The sequence below is a fragment of the Corvus cornix genome, chromosome 5 (assembly GCF_000738735.6).
Source record: "Corvus cornix cornix isolate S_Up_H32 chromosome 5, ASM73873v5, whole genome shotgun sequence".
Lineage (NCBI taxonomy): Eukaryota > Metazoa > Chordata > Aves > Passeriformes > Corvidae > Corvus > Corvus cornix.
In genome coordinates this window covers 41,318,667-41,336,533 of record NC_046335.1, presented here as the reverse complement: position 1 = coordinate 41,336,533, position 17,867 = coordinate 41,318,667, and the positions used below count along the sequence as shown (strand labels likewise).

General features: G+C 48.8%; 2 protein-coding genes across 3 annotated transcripts in view; one reads left to right on the top strand and one right to left on the bottom strand.

Moving 5' to 3' along the window:
- Positions 1-2,859, top strand: part of EXT2 (exostosin glycosyltransferase 2) — a 73,412-nt gene extending 70,553 nt beyond the window's left edge. For both annotated transcript variants that reach the window (XM_039552507.1, XM_010409010.4), the window contains exon 14: positions 102-2,859. In XM_039552507.1, coding sequence (XP_039408441.1) covers positions 102-240 — 139 coding nt within the window. In that variant the 3' untranslated portion in view covers positions 241-2,859. The remainder of the gene's footprint in view (positions 1-101) is intronic.
- A 5,203-nt stretch (positions 2,860-8,062) lies between these two features.
- ALX4 (ALX homeobox 4) overlaps positions 8,063-17,867 on the bottom strand; it is a 44,827-nt gene continuing 35,022 nt past the window's right edge. Inside the window, 3 exon segments of the mRNA XM_039552738.1 lie at positions 8,063-13,414; positions 13,417-13,504; positions 15,560-15,688. Coding sequence (XP_039408672.1) covers positions 13,182-13,414; positions 13,417-13,504; positions 15,560-15,688 — 450 coding nt within the window. The 3' untranslated portion in view covers positions 8,063-13,181.

The window sequence follows — 17,867 nt, the reverse complement described above, 5'->3', positions numbered from 1 at the left end:
CAATTGCAAGAGGGAAGGTTTCTACCAGTTATTTTGGTGTGGGAGTTGGTAGCCAGCCCAGTTGTTGGAGTTCTTAATTATACTGCTTTCCTTTTCTCCAGATCTGAATGCATCAATAAGTTTGCCTCTGTCTTTGGGACCATGCCTCTCAAAGTGGTGGAGCATCGTGCTGACCCCGTCCTGTACAAAGATGACTTTCCTGAGAAACTGAAGAGCTTTCCCAATATTGGCAGCTTGTAAGGAGTGAGACAAACCTCAATGAGGAACACGACAGCTGAAAAGGTGCTATGAGGAGTATTAAGGCCCTGGAGACAAAAATCGCTAGAGAGTGGGTTGCATCTGAGGGAGATGGGAATTAATCTTGTCTTCCTTTTACATTACACAAAGTTGTAATTGAAATCTGGACAACTGCTTCTCTGTTGCTCACAGAGGATTGAGTCTATTTGTGGGTTCTCCCAAAAATGTCAAACACACTTTTGTCCAAAGGAGGCTATGTGCCTGGAAGAATAAAACAGAATCTTGCTCTTTGTGGTCTGACTGGCATGACTGAGCTCTTCTATCAAGTGTGCTGCAGGCTCTCTGGTTAGTGAGCATCCATCCATTCCAAGCAACTGTCTGCAATGTAGAGCTGTTCTCTTTTGGGAGGAGTTTATTTCCTCTGTGGTTGGTGGGCCTCTGTCTTTTGAGCTTTAACTGTTTTCTTAAGTAACTGTGTAAGAAATATTTTCTTCTGTAATGTGAGACAAATGTTTATTTTTTTACAACATCACCAACAAAAATCTGTCTGCTTTCACCTAGTTTAAAGAGCAAAGCATTTTGTGTTACTTAAATTATTTTGATGGAGATGGAGACACAGCAGCCGGGAGGATAGTCTCCTTCAAAGCAGAGACCTGCAGGACAGAACTGCAATTGCTGCACCTCCTGCAAAAATCTCAGGTTTTCTGCTGCACTCATGCAGAAGACTCTGACTCTGTATCAGAACTAGTTGTATTATGCCGAAAATGATTTGTCTTTAGTCTTCTTACATTTTTTATTCTCATTATCAAACCAGCAATCAGGTTACAGTTTTACATTGTAGCCCTCCATAGGGAAGAAGTATGAAATAAGTTTTTTCCCATCTGAATCCTCTTCAGCAAGAAGCGTACTAATTTATAAAACACCTATATTTGCAGGAATTCCCAGTTTCAGCTTCAATGTGCAGGCAAATGTGTATGTATAAGACACTGTTGATGCACAATTACAAACTCCTGTAAATTACCATTGTTGGAAAAATGGTTGTGTCTTTGCTTGTAATTAAAGGAACCCATTGCCACAGGCTGGAACATACAGCTTAGGAAGTCTTTTGGAGAAGATTTACATTTCTTAGGAGCATTTGAATAGTTTCTCTGTACTGAAAAGAACCTGAATGAGAAAACTACACGCAACAAAATTAGAAATAAAGTTGCCTGGACTGTTACTCTTGTCTTTCAATATTAATGAGGGTCCTAAATTGGGCTGAGAAAGCAATCTTTTTTCTAGCTCCACTGATAAAATGTCTGTTACTAGGTAAGTGTGATTTCACTGTCTTTTGAAACCTCTGTTGCTGCTGGTTACAGACACATTCTACTTGATGGGCTGTTTTTCTGTTACAGTGCAAGCAACCTTATTCCTCAGATTTGCCAAACCCCAAACAATAGGACAAGTGTTAGACATCACAGTTCACCCCCTCTCCTAAGCTGGATACGCAGCAATGACAGAAACCAAATGAAAGTCAGGCTAGAAACAGGAAACATCTGCTCCTATTTGTCTCACCCCCACTAAGACTTATCTTATTGCCCAATGCAGTGGATGTGCTGTGAATGAGAATCATATTGGAACAATAGCTCTGAGGGGATGCTTCACTTCATAACCTCCCTGGGATGTGCCTGTAAACTGTATCATCCGACTCTCTGGGAGTGTTTAATTACTAGTAAATGTTTTTTGCTGCACTCTTTGTTTCATTCCTGAGTTGCTATGGGAGCTAAAAGGATAGCTGTTGCAGTGACAACTGCTGTCTGAACAGTGGCTATCACAAGAGAGAGGAAGGTTTGCTACTCATTATTTCTCCTTTGCAGCCTTTCAGGTTCATTAACATGAACCTTCTTATTGAATCTCTCTGTTGATTTATGTCCTGGTGGTTGAGCATCAGGAGATACCAGCATGTTTGCTTTAAAAGGGTAGCTGTGACAGTGCAGTAGTCACTTCAGTTTTGGCTGTCCTTTTGGAGCTGATCTCAGCTTGGCAGGCCCTAGCAGTTTAACTGAGTTATAACACCTTCTTTACAGAGTTGTGAAGCTGCTGTGATTTCTTGATTCTTTCTCAGTAAGTTTGTTTTGCACAGAGTTGTAAAAGACGCTACGGATTTGAAATAGTTGGTTGAATATTTTTAGATGTAGACAACCAAACCTGCCCTGCTAAGCTGAGCTATAATCTCCAGTCAGTAAAAAGGTAACAGGTCCTTGTGTCTGCATTCAGGAGCATCTGAGTAGTTTCCCCTGACACAAAACGTCCAGTGACCCCTAACAATCATGTTTTATCCTTTGGCCTTTTACAGTTGCTTTTATAGGGCTAGCTCGTTTACAACCCCATTTGTGTCTGTTTAGAGCTGTGGAGAAAATTGGACAATTGACCATAAAGAAAAATTGTAAAATTGCCTACTTGCCCTCTGCATTTATGATTGTGATGTTCTTGATGCAAAATCTGTAAAGGTAAGATGTAATTCTATGTCCGATTTGGAATGGTTTTATTGTCAATCTTTAAATTAAGACCATTTTTAACTTTTCATTGTATATATGATACCCAAAAAAGCTTAATAATTGTATATTAAAAATTAAAATCAAATGAGTGTTTGTTGTATTTCACTTCTGGAGTGGCACAAGGAAACATGAATTAATTCAGAAGGGAGAATTTCAGTGGCAAGCTTTTTTACTACATAAATCTGTGTTAAACTTGAATATCCACAATGCACTTTGGAAAGATCTGTCAATATTTTGTCTTTCCCATAACTGGAGTTTGATGGTTGTCTTGAAAACAGAAGTTTTCTCTGCATGAATTCATCCCAGTCACCTTTTTGGGGAGTGTAGTTGTTACTTTAATTTTCTGCCAAGATTTGACAATAGCGTTTATCTTGGAGAAATATGGAACAGATTTTTTTTTTTTTTTTTGCAAAGAGATACAGCAGATGTTAAATAACTGTGCTTTTGAGAAGAGAGCTTTGGCTGAGTCACTGAGATTGTGGAATCCAATGTGGTGGCAGCTTTTTGTTTCCAGAAGCACTGCAGCATAGTCCCTGTGGATCATGCCCCAAAAGGGCAGCGTGTGCATGGCACACCTTGCAGCATGCTTGTGCATAGCAAGGGAGGATGTGCTGCAGGGCCTGCCCTGCCAGGCGTGGGGAGTCCTAAGGATACATTTTTAGCATCATCAACTCTTCCTACAATGCATGAGTTTTTCCTTCCTCACCGCTCCATCTTATTACAGGATGTGAAAATTCAGGCCCTAATGTTCCAAATTACTCTCTCCTTCCATCTCCAGCTCCTGCTCTGGAACCTCCTGCCATCCATAATGCTTCTGGTGGTGTGGTTCAAATATGCTTTACTCTAGCAACAAGTTTATCCCTGTTAATTATCCATTCAAGGGCCTTTTAAACTCAAGGACCTTGGAGACACAGATGTCAAAATAATTGTAGGTGGGATTTAAGTGATGCTCAGTACTTCTGACTCATTTTGCTTTTAGGCTGTATTGGTGAGTGTTGAGCATTCTAGGAAGATGCTATCCTGAGACACATGAAAATGGATTCAGGTGGGCAATTTTAATGTAAATATACCTCCAAGATTTGGTATGAGTGCCCTCCATAATAAATGTCTGATACCTTGGGTACTTCTCACAGGTAGAGCATCTTTTGATCAGAAAAGATCTCAGAATGGTTAATGGGTACTGCATAAATCTGTCCAGCCTTCTTACATGGAAGCTGCTCTCACAATTGAAGCATGATACATGGAAGAAAAACTAAAATCGATGGTGCCAATGAGAAAATGGATATTAAATGCCCTAGCCAGAGATCAGACAGAGTGAGTATGAATTTTTTCATTTTTCTTTTTGAAGATTTGCATATTTCAATTTTACTATGACTGCTGCAAAGTATGTTCTTTTGTAAACTAAAATGTAAACTATGTGTAGTTCTTGTAGTCGTGGATATTCTCATTCATTTACGTGAATCAAGAAAGAGAAATTCTGCAAACTTGTGTTTGATTAAGTCTATGCTAGAAAATGAGCCTCCAGTTGGTCCAGTTGCTAACTTCAGTCTGATCCTGAAGAGCTGGAAAGAGCAGAGCAAATCCTGGCCACTATTCCACCTATACTGCCTTTTCATTTCAATTTTTAGGCTGAAAATAATAATTTCTGTCAAAACCTGCCACACAATGTCAAACACAATACTTTGTAGGATCTGCGAGTTATCCCATGAGCAAGTGGTCACTTCAAACCTCTTGCTAAAATTGGCATGTGACAGAGATAGCATTTGCTTAGCAGAAAATTCAGGTAGAACACTTTTGCTCTACTACTGAGTCATAGGTCCTTAAGTTGTATCTCATGCTGTTGGGAGTGCCTGTAGGATGGTGTAAGTTCTTTTTATGATGCCTGCCACTCCTGTATCTAAGTGCAAGAAATTGAGCTTCAGGGTTCTCCTGTGTGGGTAAGATCAGCCTCTTACCTGCAGCTGCAGATAAGAAAACAGAGAGAGGCAGTCGGGTACCCTTCAGAGATGTGTGGGTAAAAACGGGATTCACCACCGGTATCCCAAGCCTGGGATTTAGCAGAGCAGCTACACTTTTGTCTGAATTGTTGTTTGTTTGGAGTTTTGGGTTCCTCATACCAAGGCAGAGGACTGTTAGCCTTGACTTTAGGAATCAGCAGGCTTCAGCAGGCCCTGGCTTGAAGCCATTTCGAGACATTCCTGGTGCACTCTGTGTAATTTCAGCCTGATGGAAATGGCTGTAATGCAGTCCCACCTCTGCTGATCTTCAGGATTCCCCTGTCTGCAGCTTCTTGTGGTTGCTTTGAAAGTGAGTTATGTTTCCCATTAAAGGATAACAGGGACAATCGAGGCAATTAAGTGGACTGGCTTGGAGCTAGCAGCACGAAGGGAGTTTTCCGACTGAAAACAGTGCTGCTCAAAGGTTCTTCCTGCAAGGTTGCCTGTTTGCTGTCTTCATTTGTCTGGAAAAGGATCCAGTAATTGTCCTTCAAATTTCCTTTAGTCACGCTAAATGCCTGTTTACTTGCATAAACAGGAAGTGCTCCTGCTCCAGACAAGCATGACAACTCTGTAGTGGCTATGGACAGAGATCAGGGCAACTGGGTTATGATTTTATTAGGTCTATAAACTTGCATCAGTGCTCAGTACCAGACTTTACGCAGAGGGGATGTTGTGACTAAGAAAATACCAGTCTAATTATTAAGCCACATCTATTAGATTTTTAACCTAAATTTCAGCTGAGGGCGGGCTGGACAAAGGTCAAAGCTGGACCATTTGACCAATGAAGACATGAAGAACTTGGGATATGCGGACCCACATGAGGTTTTCCATGTGTCATTATGAGGTGTGGTTTCTGTTGCACCCTGTGCTTTTAAGGATGAAGCTTATCTCTTCTAGCCCCTCCCCTCCATTCCGTGCAGTGATGGGGACCTGTAAAACTAAAAGCCAAAGCTTGGGACTGACTGAGCAAAGTGCCACTTATGGATATGCAGCTGCTCTGTGTGAACATCTCATGCTCATCCAAGAGATAAGCTCATAATGCCTTGGAAAGATACCTGAGCTTCTCAAGCCACAGGCTGTGTTCCCTCCCATGTGTCCATGTGTATATGTGCCATACACTCAAGAAAACCACTGTTTCTCACCTGCTTGGCTGGCTGTTTGTAAACTTACAGGTCCTTCTTTTGTGAAACCTCTCTTTGAAAGCGAGGGCTGGGTCTCAGCTGGGTGCTGGGCACAGTTAGTGCCGGGTGCCTTCAGCTGAGGACTGACAGGAACAATAACTCCTTTGCCACACTTCATACAAACAGGGAGGGGAAAAGGTTTGAAGGAGAAAGGACCGTAAAATGAGATCCAGGAATTCAGCAAGGCTACAGCAAAAGGAGCAGATTGCTAACTCAGAGCATCTGTCTTTGCCCTGTGAGTAAGTTACGAACTGAAAAGCAAGAGAAAGTGGAAGATCCTTTCACAAATAATAAACACTTGTTTGTCTCAGATTAAATGCAACACCTTTACATGTGGGCTCCAGCTGGCTGTAAGTAGATGCACCTTGCATGGCTGTTACCTTCCTTGCCAATGAGAAGATTATTGAACATCCATCTGCTTAAAGGTTAATAACCTGCTTTTAAAAAGAGGAAGAAAAAAGGAAAATCTGTTTAGTTTACAGGAATAAAAAAATTGTTTTTCATTTAAATTGCCCAAACTTTGCCCTGCCTCAAAGTCGTATTCTCCAGCAGAGAAGGAACGCATTAACCTAGGAGCTGTAGCCACATCTCCCAGAGAGAAATTTTTCCATGTGTTTTAAATAACTCCTGTAACTCCTCTAAGAAAGTGTGGCTTCAAGAAAAAAAATGCACATTTCTAATCTGGGTCCTGCCACTTTTTAGTTCTTTGGCATCATTCAGGCCAGGAGCAATTTCTGATGTAAACCCATACAAGCAGGATGTTACTGAAACTGGCTTTAGGCTCTCAACACTCTGAACTCTGCCAACATCTGGAGAATCTGGCTTTGAGTGCTTGGGGAGGGAAGGAATTTTTCTCCTACAAGTGAGAGGAATGGATAAGCTTGCAACAGCACCTGCATTATCCATTTCTTTGTGAGATAGAAAACAGCCATGCACCATCTGAAGCAAGCTGATGCTCCCAGACAACTGATGGAAAGGCCAGAGGGACTCTATGGGTCTTGGTGGGTTGCTGGCAGCCGCTGGGCACCTTCTCAGTTCTGCCAGAACAAGAAGGGCCCTTCCCAGTTCACCCAGCATCTGGGTATAGGGACTTGAACTCTTACTGGTCCCAGTGCTGGTGGGTCTGTGCAGTCAGAAGGAAACAGGTTTGCATCTGAGTTTATTGATGGAGTGCAAGCAACAGAAAGGGCCCTCACAGAACCCAGATTTCCTGCACAGTGGGACAAGAGCTGTGCTCTAGGAACTGCTGGGGCCGAGACAAACCCTTCCCTTTGTGTGGGGACAAGTGAAACTGAGAGGGCTCAGTCTGCCCCACAGCCTAATGAGCGGCTTCTGGCTGCAGGCAGGCACCTCTGCGAAACCCTGCAAAGCCACAGAGGAGGAGAGGGTGGATGAGGCTTGGACACCTCTGCTAAAGTTAGGAGTTAGGAGGGGAGGGAGTGTGATGGCCTGTGGGAATATGGGAAACACTGCCAGCCCCAGATGTCATCTCCTTGGGCTTCAGGAGACCTTGTGCTTGGTGTCCCAAGCATGACTGTGCTGCGGAAAAGGGGTGGTGCCACAGCACAGGGAGCTGGAGAGCTGAGGGTCCCCAGTTCTATGGCCTCTTGTTGCCAAGTCAGCTTCTCCCTGTGCCAGCTGTGGTTACCTGCTGCCTCACTAAGGACTGCCTGAGAAGGGCTGGGAGACCTGCAGGAGCCCTGTGAGGCTTAAGCTCTGCTGGAAGCAGCAGCTCCAGAGCAGTAAGCAAAGGAGACCATCCTGCTCTCTTCCCTGTGGCCAGGGTGCCCTCTGTGCTGGCTAGTGCAGATGCCAAGCGATGCCAAAGGCACTCCCAGAGGCAGAGAGGCCCCGTTAGCTGGGAGCCGGCTGGCAGGATGCCCCAGTGCCTGGCTGCTGGCTCTTAACCATCTCTTTGTACTGGGAGAGGCAGCAGCCCGTGAGCTGCCACCTGTTGTGAATCTACCCCTGGCTAATCCATTCTGGACTGCATCAGCAGTTCAAAAGGGCAGTGTTAGTATTTTTTGCCAGCTTCAATTAACGTGAGATTTTGGAGGCCCCTCTGATCACATTTCATCTGTCATGAGTCAGGAACAAACCAGCCAGATTGCAGTTGAGAGGAGAGAAGAGAAGGAGTTTATTGCAAACCAAAACAACAACAACAGTGTTTGTGCCCCCTTGGCCAGGGTGGGTGGGAAGCAGGGACCTTCCCAGTGATGCCACTCCTTTCAAAACCTGGAAAAACAAAAATTGGTGACTGGAAATTCCAGCCCTTCACCTCCCAAAAAAAAAAAAAAAATAGTTGCAAGTGCAATAACTTACTTCAAAAAAAGTTAAAAAGAATCAAGCTGCAAGACTGTTTGTTCTTTTTTAATATTCCACTGTAATGAACTGGTAATACATGGTTGCATAGGCAATAACATTGCATGGCACAAACCTCACGTGGCAACATTTTAAATGATTTTTTTTATTCTTTTTTTTCCTGAACATTTTTAAAACTTTTTATTTTTTTTATATGTTCTACCCCAGGCCATCAAGCTAAAGAGAAAAAAAAAAAAAAAGGTAGCGTTTATACAAGGTTACAATATTTTACAACAAAAAACAATAATATTGATTGAGGTTTGTTTTCTTTCTTTCTCCCAGTCTCTCGTTCAAACACTGCACACCTAAACTGATATATTATTATACATTGAAAACTGTCCTTCAAAATCAGTAGTATAAAAGTCCTAGCTCTACCTACCTACCTAGCTATGTGGGGGAGTGGGGAACCATGTTACCAGCAAAGAGTTAAGGGGGTATAAGGCTGCTCCCTCGCCTCCTCCCCGCTCCCTTCGGGAAACTGCAAAGGGCTGAATGACTTTCCATCCGATTCCACCCCCTTCCCATTTGGGTTTAATTTCTCCCTCGGTCTGTTTGCTTTTTGCTGTGTCAGTCAGAGCAGCAAAATAAACACGGGGCTCTGCCTCTGCTTGATTATTTTTCAATCCTTTTCCAAGAAACTACCTTTTTGCCTTAGTTTGTTTGGAGAGCGTTTTACAACGTGCTGCCCAGTCTGAGTGTACTCTGGGAATCAGGGGAACGCGCCTCCCCACCCCAAAACAGCTCCACTGCAGGAGGGAGCCAGCAGGCAGCCCTGCTCGGCAGCACACGCGGTACGCCTGGTCCCCTCGGCTGATGGGGCAGGTGAAGCCACGTGTGCTGCAGCTCTGCGACCTCACGTGTGACACATTGTCACCGCGTGTGGCCTTCCCTAGCACCCTCCCCACGCTCACGGCTCGGGCCAGGTGTGGTCCGGCAAGGACATGTGATCCGGCAGGGATGCGCGTTCCGGCAGGGATGGACGCCGGCTCACGCTCTGCCGTGGGCTTTAGAGGAGAGGGAGGGTGGTTCTCTTTTTTTCTCTCTGTCTTGGTCTTCCTCCCTGTAGGCTCTGCCCAGGTAGGTGCTGGGGCGGTGGGACCTGAACCGGGCAGCATCTTCCGGAGGAGGCAGCCGGAGCCTGGCTGGAGAGCCCGCTGCGAGCGCGGGCGGGCGGGCGGCACTGCTGGCGGTAGGTGACGTGCCAGGGGGCTGACCTGGCCCCTCTCCAGGAGCTTGTTGAGGCACAGCCCTTAGAGTTTGGACCCTGCAGGGCCCAGCAAGCCCGAGCCTGGTTCCCCAATGGTTTGCAATTGCTACCAAAGCACTAACTACTGCTTGTAGGCAAGAAGTGCCTGCGAGTACTTGGCAGCGAGTGGTGCCCAAACACTTTTAAGCCAGTGCCAGGAACCCATGCTGCTCTCACTATTTGCATCCTCCTGGTCTTAAAGCTCTGGGACATCTCTGGGGTTCCCAACCACGGGCAACATAAGGCAGCCCCCTTGTAGGATACCTGCTGCATAGCCAGGGCCAGGACTGCTTGGGAGAAACATTTTGCTACCTCCATGAGGCTGGAGGGAGCAGCTGGGTGAGGATGCCACTGTGGGCATGGCAGGTGTTGGGACGGCTGACGCTTCTGAGACATTTTGGTGGTGGATGGGGACAAAGCTTGCAGCTTTGAAGGCAAGTCCAAGCCAGGGAATTGTGACTCAATGTATAGACAGGAGTAAAATACTAAATAAGAAATAAATAGAGAAGAAAGTCATAAATAGAGTTGAAAGGTATTAAAATAACAATAATAATAATTAAAAAAGGTATCATTGTAGTAACTTGAGATTGCAAGAACAGCACTGACCCTGTGACCCTTAAGAAATGCAGTAGCTGCAGGCTGGCTAGGTTAAGATACATATATATATATATACAAGTATATATATATATTTATACAGTTTTTCATGTTAATTTAACAGCTAGTTTTAAAAACCCTTTTAAATTAATTTTAAAAATGTGTGTAAATACATATGCATGTAGCTTAAAAACTACCAGAACAACTGCTTTTGAAGATTTGGGAGGGGCACTCCTTCCAGCATTACCCACAAGTGTGGGTGCAAGGGACTGTGCCAGAATGGCAGCAGCACCCGGAGAGGAGAGGCAGAGCGCAATGAGCAGTGGGGCTGCCTGCAGCTGGAGGTGGGAAGGGAGCCCTGCAGAAGGAGGTCCAGGGAACAACATTCCCTTGCCTCATGGTGTTTTCAGGCAGGCTGAGGGCTGGGCACACGCAGTGGTGTTTAAATTAGACTGAGTCCAACATGTGCTTTCCACATGAATTTTAAGGTGAGAGAAAGTGGGGGCCAAGCTTCTCTAAATGCCAAGTCTGCTGCCAGGAGACTCTCCTCTCTCTCTCTAACAAGACAGGGATACAGCACTTAATCCACTGGGCTGTTAAACAGCTCAGATGAAATACTGGCCCTGTGGAAGCTGTGAGGAAAAGCTACCCTTTAACTTCAGTAGGGAATGCAGCTAAGCTCTTGAATAGATACAGCCCTCCACTGGAGCTGCCTTCAGAACTTGGAGGCTAAGTGAGACCTGTCCCCATATGCCTGCCTGCCCCACTGCCCTCTCCTCAGCTCTGCTTGTTGCTAGTTTGCCTTGTCAGCAATGGTACTGGTCTGTTCAGGCAGCAGCCCTCCACAGATTGCCTGCTGACAGTGGGAAGCATCAAGATCCCCAGTGTACCTGGGAAAAGGCTCTCAATGTTGTGCTCAGCTGCCTGCACAAAATCTGATAGACAAATTGCCTCCTGCCACCAGTCCCTCAGTGGTTGGGAAGCTCAGTGGCTTCTGGGGTACCCAGTGGGGTATACACCTCCAACTGGTCAGCATGATCCTGCCTGGTTCAGTGATCAGCATCACTTTCAGCATCTAAGCTACCATGCCCGAGGCCTCAGCTGAATGTTTAGGCTGGGATGTAAATCCTGGCTGCTTGTGATGGGAGAGGCCCTGCTTATGCAGATGGTGTAGTGAAATGCATGCTGGCTCCCCGTGCGTAGCAGGGAAGGCATCTCTTAGCATTTCTGAGGAGAGAAAAGAAAGAGTACTACTGGTGTTTTCTTATTCCAGTAAATATAGTATTTTTGACCTAGCAATGGTGTATCATTAAGGTCATGTATGACAGTCTAGGCACTATGGAAATACTTGTATGGCTCATTAACCTGAAGCCTGACATTTGATTGTAGCTTATTTGGAATCTTTTCCAAGACCACTAGATATTCCTGTACCTTAAACTACAAGATCACCTAACGCTGAGCATGAGGAAAGAGGGCAGGGTGACAAACCAGTTTTTATGGGAGTAGTATCCCATAGCTCCCTTGCGAATCTCAGATGGCTACCCCAGCTCAAGCCCAGCCTGCATAGCCACACTGTGTGGGTGGTAGTGCTCAGCTGGCTTCCAGCTTCTCCTTGGCGCTATTTCAGCAGGGTAAAAGGATGTTCCAAAGTTATTCCAAGCACTATGATCATTGAGAAACTTGTAATATGTTTAGCCTTGAAAAGGAGATCTTATTTAACAGCTCTGTGCAGGTAAGAGCACTGGGAGGGAAAAGCAGAGAGGCACATTGGTTTGGACAAACCAGGGAAGTTTTGGTCTCTCCTGTTTCCTCTGCAAAGTGAAGAGGATCTGAGGTGGCTGGAGATGGGCAGCATCACCTCATCCTCCCTTGAGCCCCTTCCCAGCCTGTTCCCTTTGCTGTCCCCTGTGCAGAGATGCTCACAGCCATTGTGTGGAACAGGGCACTGGGGTGGAGGGCTGAGGGGAGCCTGTCATTGCACATGTCTGACCCCACAATGAAGTGTATGAGGAATCTGGTGGCCTTGTGCCGCTGTGGCTGTGTGCGAGGGCTTGAGCTCTTTCTTAGAGCAGTCTTTCTGGGGACTTGTGGATTTACATAGCAATTGTGCTTTCCTGCCAGAGCTGCTGTCTCTAAATTGAGGTTAGTAATTCCCGACCCAGTGAAAGCCAGAGGAAACCTTTTCCTGTACCACCATGCTTGTGAGCCTCAATATAGACCATGACGAGGGAAAGCAAAGCCCAGGCACTCCCTGGGGCAGTGAGCCATGCTGGGAAGCTTTTGTCTGCTGGGGTGTATGTCAGTCTGGATCACCAGAGGGCTGGCAAAGACTCTCAGTGTGATAACAACGAGCCATGGTGGGCAGAGGGGCATCCCCTTCACAGGCCTCTCTGTGCTTCACCTCGGAGTACGAGATGGAGAGGGAGCAAGGTAGAAGGGTGGGCTAATGTTGCCTTTTTCTCTAGCTTTGGTTATCTTCCTAGCCTTGGTCCCCGCTCAGCTGTGGGAAGTTGCAGCTCCTGCTAAAACGATGTTAGCAGTGTGAGAAATGTCTCTTTGCTGGTGCCAGAGTCCCCATCCAGTGCCCTGCCCAGGGCAGAATGTGTGCGTGTGAGTGCGTGTGGGGGCAGGTGTGGGATGGGACAAGCTGCTGAAAGGCCGGTGGGCTCTTGCTCTTTGGCAAGGCAGATCTGGTGTCAGAAAAAATAGCAGGAAGAAAAAATGCCCAGGTTATTGGGGAGGTGGCAGTGAGAAGGGATGCATCCCATCCCAGATCTTGATGGAAGAGGTGCTGCTCCACAGCCTCCCTCTCCCTGCCTGATCCCAGGAAGCCGGGAGCTGCCACGTTCATGCTGGAAACACTCCACTTACATTAACATATGTACTTTATATGCCTAGGGTAGCTAAAAGTGCTGCATTCAGATCCCCGAGGAGGCAACTGCTGTCTGGAGTCCAAGCGGATGGATGTTTTGGGCTGTCCCCATGCGCTCTCTCCGTGTCTCGCGGGCACTGGGCTGCAGCCCTGTCATGTCGCCCAGGAGATCGCGGCGCTGTGCTCCTTTGCTTTCATCCTCAGGGCAGCGATGCTGGAGGTCTTGCGGTCCGGCTCGCTGTTCAGCTCGTAGCCATTGAGGCTGGGGCTCATCCCGGCTGTGCCGAAGAGGCCACCCATGTGAGTCTGTCCCACGTGGCTGCCGGGCGCGGAGACTCCAAGGAACTCGGAGACGCCGCCGGCCGCATGGGGGTGAGCATGGGGGACATGCAGGAGGGCACCGTCTCGCAGGGGACGACGCAGGCAGGCACAGGGGAGGCGGCTTCCATGTTGCCAATCCAGGAGGGGTTCTGGATCTGGGGGTGGGAAAAGAAGCGTCAGGGCTGCCCGTGCAGGGCACGTTGGGCAGCTGGCCTGGGGGAATGGAGTGTGTCCAGCCCCAGCCTGGCAGGGCAGCCTAGTGGAGGGGCAGCTAGGGAGATGGGCATGGAGTTTGCCGGCCCCTGCCAGCTGCACAGCCAGCAAATCCACTCCAAAACCTTTATGCCAGCCTGGACAGGGGCAGGGAGTGCAGCAGGGTAACTCACAGGGAGGAGGATTGTGCTCCTCCTCTGCCACAGCACCTGTTCATCTATTCCTCTCCCAGACACTTCTCTCACTTTTTTTATACCATGAGCACTTTTCTCAGCACAGGAAACTCTGTGTCATCCATGGTGTTTCTGTGGTCCCACTCATTACAGAGGGATCAGGCAGAATGGGTTGCTGTGAGGCTGCTGATCCGCCTTCCTTCTCCAGCTCCCGGCAGCTTTGCCTAGGCAGGGGCTATTTTATAACTGCACAGACATGCCTGTCGGAGCTGAGCTGCCCACAGCCCCCAGCACAGGCAGCTTCATTGCCCCTCTCCCCCAGCAATGCCCGTCGAGGCAGCATCACCCACCCTGCTGCAGAGCAGAGCCCTGCAAGGCCACCTCGAGAGACCGTCTGGGATCCTGCAGTGTCACTCATAAAACGACATTGCAGAAGAAGAGAGGAGGGCTCAGTGTTTGCCGGTGGGAATAGGTGTGCTGCAGGAGGGCGCACATGGGCTTGCAAGTTGAAAGTGGGGAGGAGGTGAGCAACTGGCTGGAGCAAGAGAGCAAAGGGCCCTTCATCCCACTGCCCCTTTCCACTGCTCTCCCTTGGGCCCTCTCTGATCTCTTACCTCCTGCAAACTGCTTTTCAAATTTTTGATCTCTTGTGCGGGGAGAGGAGGGCAGTATGGAGGGAGAGAGCAATGTAAGTTACAAAGGCAAGAGAAGGACATGCTGAAAAGGCTGCTGAGAGTGTTCTCTGCTTGGAAAGCTGTTTTGGCATCTCAGCTGTTTCAAAAGGGCTTCTTGTTCAGTTTATGGGAGATGCCAAGCAGGAGAGAGGTCAAACGCTCCCGGCTTGGCTGCGGGGTAGCATTGGTGCAGCGCTGGCTGGGGAAGCAGCTGACAGACAGGGTGTCAGGGAGGGAGGACTTCCAGCAGATCTGTGAGGACAGTCAGATTCAGGGCATCATGCTTGCAGAATTGTGCCCTTGGGCAAATTCTGGGTGGTGGGAAGAGGAGTGCAGGATGGAGGGAGTGCTTTCTGGGGCACAGCCTAGCCCTGGAGCTAGCAAACCCCGGTCTGCCTGGCATCATCTGAAGTTTTGTGAAACTGGGGCTGGCCCAGTGTTTAGGAGGCTATTGTGCTGACAGGTTTTCCAAGACAGGAAGCTAAGGAGAGGAGGCAGCCCTGTGACTTGCTTCTGGGGTCAGGGCAGGAACAGTTTCAACAGGACTCAGAAGCAGCCCCAGGTACCCCAACCAGGTTGCTCCCTCCCTTCCTTTGGAGCATAAATCTGCAACTCCCTTGGGAAGCATCACCAGATGTCACCAAGTGTGCTGTGGGTACCACAGCCCATCACTGGGAGACGGCTGTGGGAATTTGCCAGGGGAAAAATGCTTTTATCCAACCACTATGCCCAAGGGGCATGGAAACCAGACATGGTAACAGGAAGCCTCTCTTTCTCTGTTCTTCTTTAGGCATGAATTAGCCTTTTGGATCTTTTTCAAAGCAGCGGAAAGTTGGTGGGCAGCAGCACATGTGATAGGATGTGCTGGGCAGGGCGACCTGTGCCCAAGGGTGCTGCTCTATGTCACACAGCGCTGGGCTTGGTACCTGCTTTAAAGATGGCTGCTCTGGGCCAAGGCATGAGGGAGCCAAGCAGGACACCTGCCTAAAACACTGCCAGCCTTTCAGTGCCTGACAATATCCCGATGTCCTTGCAGCCTTGCCTAAGGGTGGGTGGATGTACCTGAGAAGTGAAGCATGACTTGGGGAGGACTGGGACCAGAGGCAGGGTGTCCAGCAAGCCCTGTTCCCAGACAGGGGAATGCACTCACCTGGGCATAGTTCTCAGCACGGGTGAGCAGGGGCAGCTCATAGGCGGTGGAGAAGTGGGTCCGGACCTGCTGCATCTGACCGAACCGCTCCCGCTTGCGCCATTTCGCTCGCCGGTTCTGAAACCACACCTGGGGAGAGGCGACAGCAGGGCTGTGAGCAAGGGGAGCCTGGTAGGGATGAGCTGTTTCCAGGAGAGGGGCAGAAACTGTGGGATGGAGGGCAGGACAGCAGCGTAGGGAGGGCATGGTGTAAATGTACCAAGTGGCTTGTAGCCCGGCAGCCCTGAGGAGCCCACCAGAGGGCAGGGCCTCACCAGGTGGGTGGTTTTGTATGGCGTGGAGATGGGCACTGCTCCATCTGTGGAGTGCTCTGCAGGGGAGACACAGTCCTTCCCTGCTTCTCTCGAGGGTCTGGGGCCAACCTGTGCTGCTGGAAAGGGTGCACTCCAAGCGAAAGGGGATGCCCATCTTCTGGTGCGCTGCCTCTCTGGGGACATTCCCAGCTTCTGCCTCCCACAGCCTGATTTTCCCTGGGATAGCCCATCTTCCTCTCACCCCTAGATCTGTGTTACCCAGGCTCTGCCTGGAGCTCTCCCACTGTCAGCCAGTCTCAGACAAGGCATGTGAATACATCCATGTGTGCTGCTGCCAGGCTGGAAACAGCAGTGACGGGGCTTTCCCCAAGCCTAATCCTGGCTATGATGATGCCATTGATGGCAGCTTGCATTTCTCACCAAGCTCTCTCATTTCTCTTAACCGCAACAAGAAATAAAAAGCTGGACACCCCTTCCCTCCTTAGCTGCAGGAAAGGACAGGTGCCCTTCTACAGCATCCTTTGCTTTACACTGAGTATTCTTTGCAGGGTTTGCAACTCTTTGCTTCACCAGGCTGCTCAAATCCCTTCAAGGCAAAGACCAAAACTCTGTTTCTGCTCTTATTTTTACTGGCTTGACATCAGTGTGGATTATTGCACTGTTGTCAGCACCATTGCTCCTGATTTGCATCAGCGTAAGAGAGATCAGAGCCTGGCCCAGTGTCTTCAAAGCCTCTTGGAGCTCGTGAGTCAGGGAAACACATCAATCAAGAGCTGCTTTGAAGGCACTGAGAGATGAGGGTGATCACCAGGGGCTGGGTTGTGCAGGTCACGCCAGTGCATGAAAGGAGCAGTCCTAGAGGCTCTCGGCTCTGCTTCGAGTTTTACACGGTGACTTGCAGTGGGGGGCAGAGGGGGTACTGCTGACAAGCAGCTTGGCCCTTCCCACGCCTGGCCGTGGGGCAGCTTCGCTGCTTGCGAGGCACCCAGGGGAAGCAGATGCCAGGTAGGAAGCTCGTGTCTTTGGATGACAGCAGGGCAAGCTAGGTGCTTGGCACAGGTGGGATGGCAGGACAACTTTTGCAGGGGCAGGAGAGCCATGGCACCTGTAGCCTGAATCAGTGCAGTTAGAAGCTGCTACTGGGAGAGATAAGGGGCCTGGGTTTCTGGTCTGAGCTGACCTTCCTGCTTGTGCTGGAAGAGTTGTTTCAGGCTCTCCTGCTTCAGTTTCCACCTTCCACCATGTAGGCAGCCTGGTGCTGGTCTCTCACAGCCAGGCCTGTGGTATGAGTAGGCAGCTGAGGGTCTGGCCGTGCACTGTGGTCTGCTTGGGGCAGGGAGCCAATAATGCAGCTGCCAGGCATGTGCTCCCCATGGGGGCTGTGGATAGCATAGGATTTAGTGCCCTGCCCCACAGCCATGGCAATGCCACTGGCATGGGCCATCCACAAGCTGGCCAGAGTAGCCATATCCAAAGCAGCAACCTGCTATCAACCCCCTACCCCAAATCAAAAACCCTGTGAGTGTTTTCAGTAGGTGCAAAAAGCATCAGCAGAAATGTCCTAACATTATCCCAGCTGGGCACACGCTGCACATGCAGAGCGTCCTACTGGAGCAGGTTTGATGCCTCAGGCATCTCTCTGTTTTTCTTCTACCTCTTCTTGGCACAACCACTCCAGCCCAGCTGCAGGCCAGTCCCAGGGCTGGCTTGGATCATGCTGCTTTGATCTGCAGATTCAAAGTTAGCGGTGGTGACCCGGTTCCTCCTCAGGCGGAGGAGGCCCCGCTGTGCACAGAGGGGTGGAGAACAGGTAGGGAGCAGAGTGCAGAGTGCTGGCTGTGCACGAGACCGGGATGAACATATGCCAGGCATACGCGGCCCTTCCCTGTGTGGTGAAGGCACCGGCAGCCTTGCCCGCCTGAGCATCCTGCCTGAGCAGCGCGCCTGAGCTCGGGCCCCCCCAGCAGTGTGTGGCTCTGCAGTGTGACCTCCAA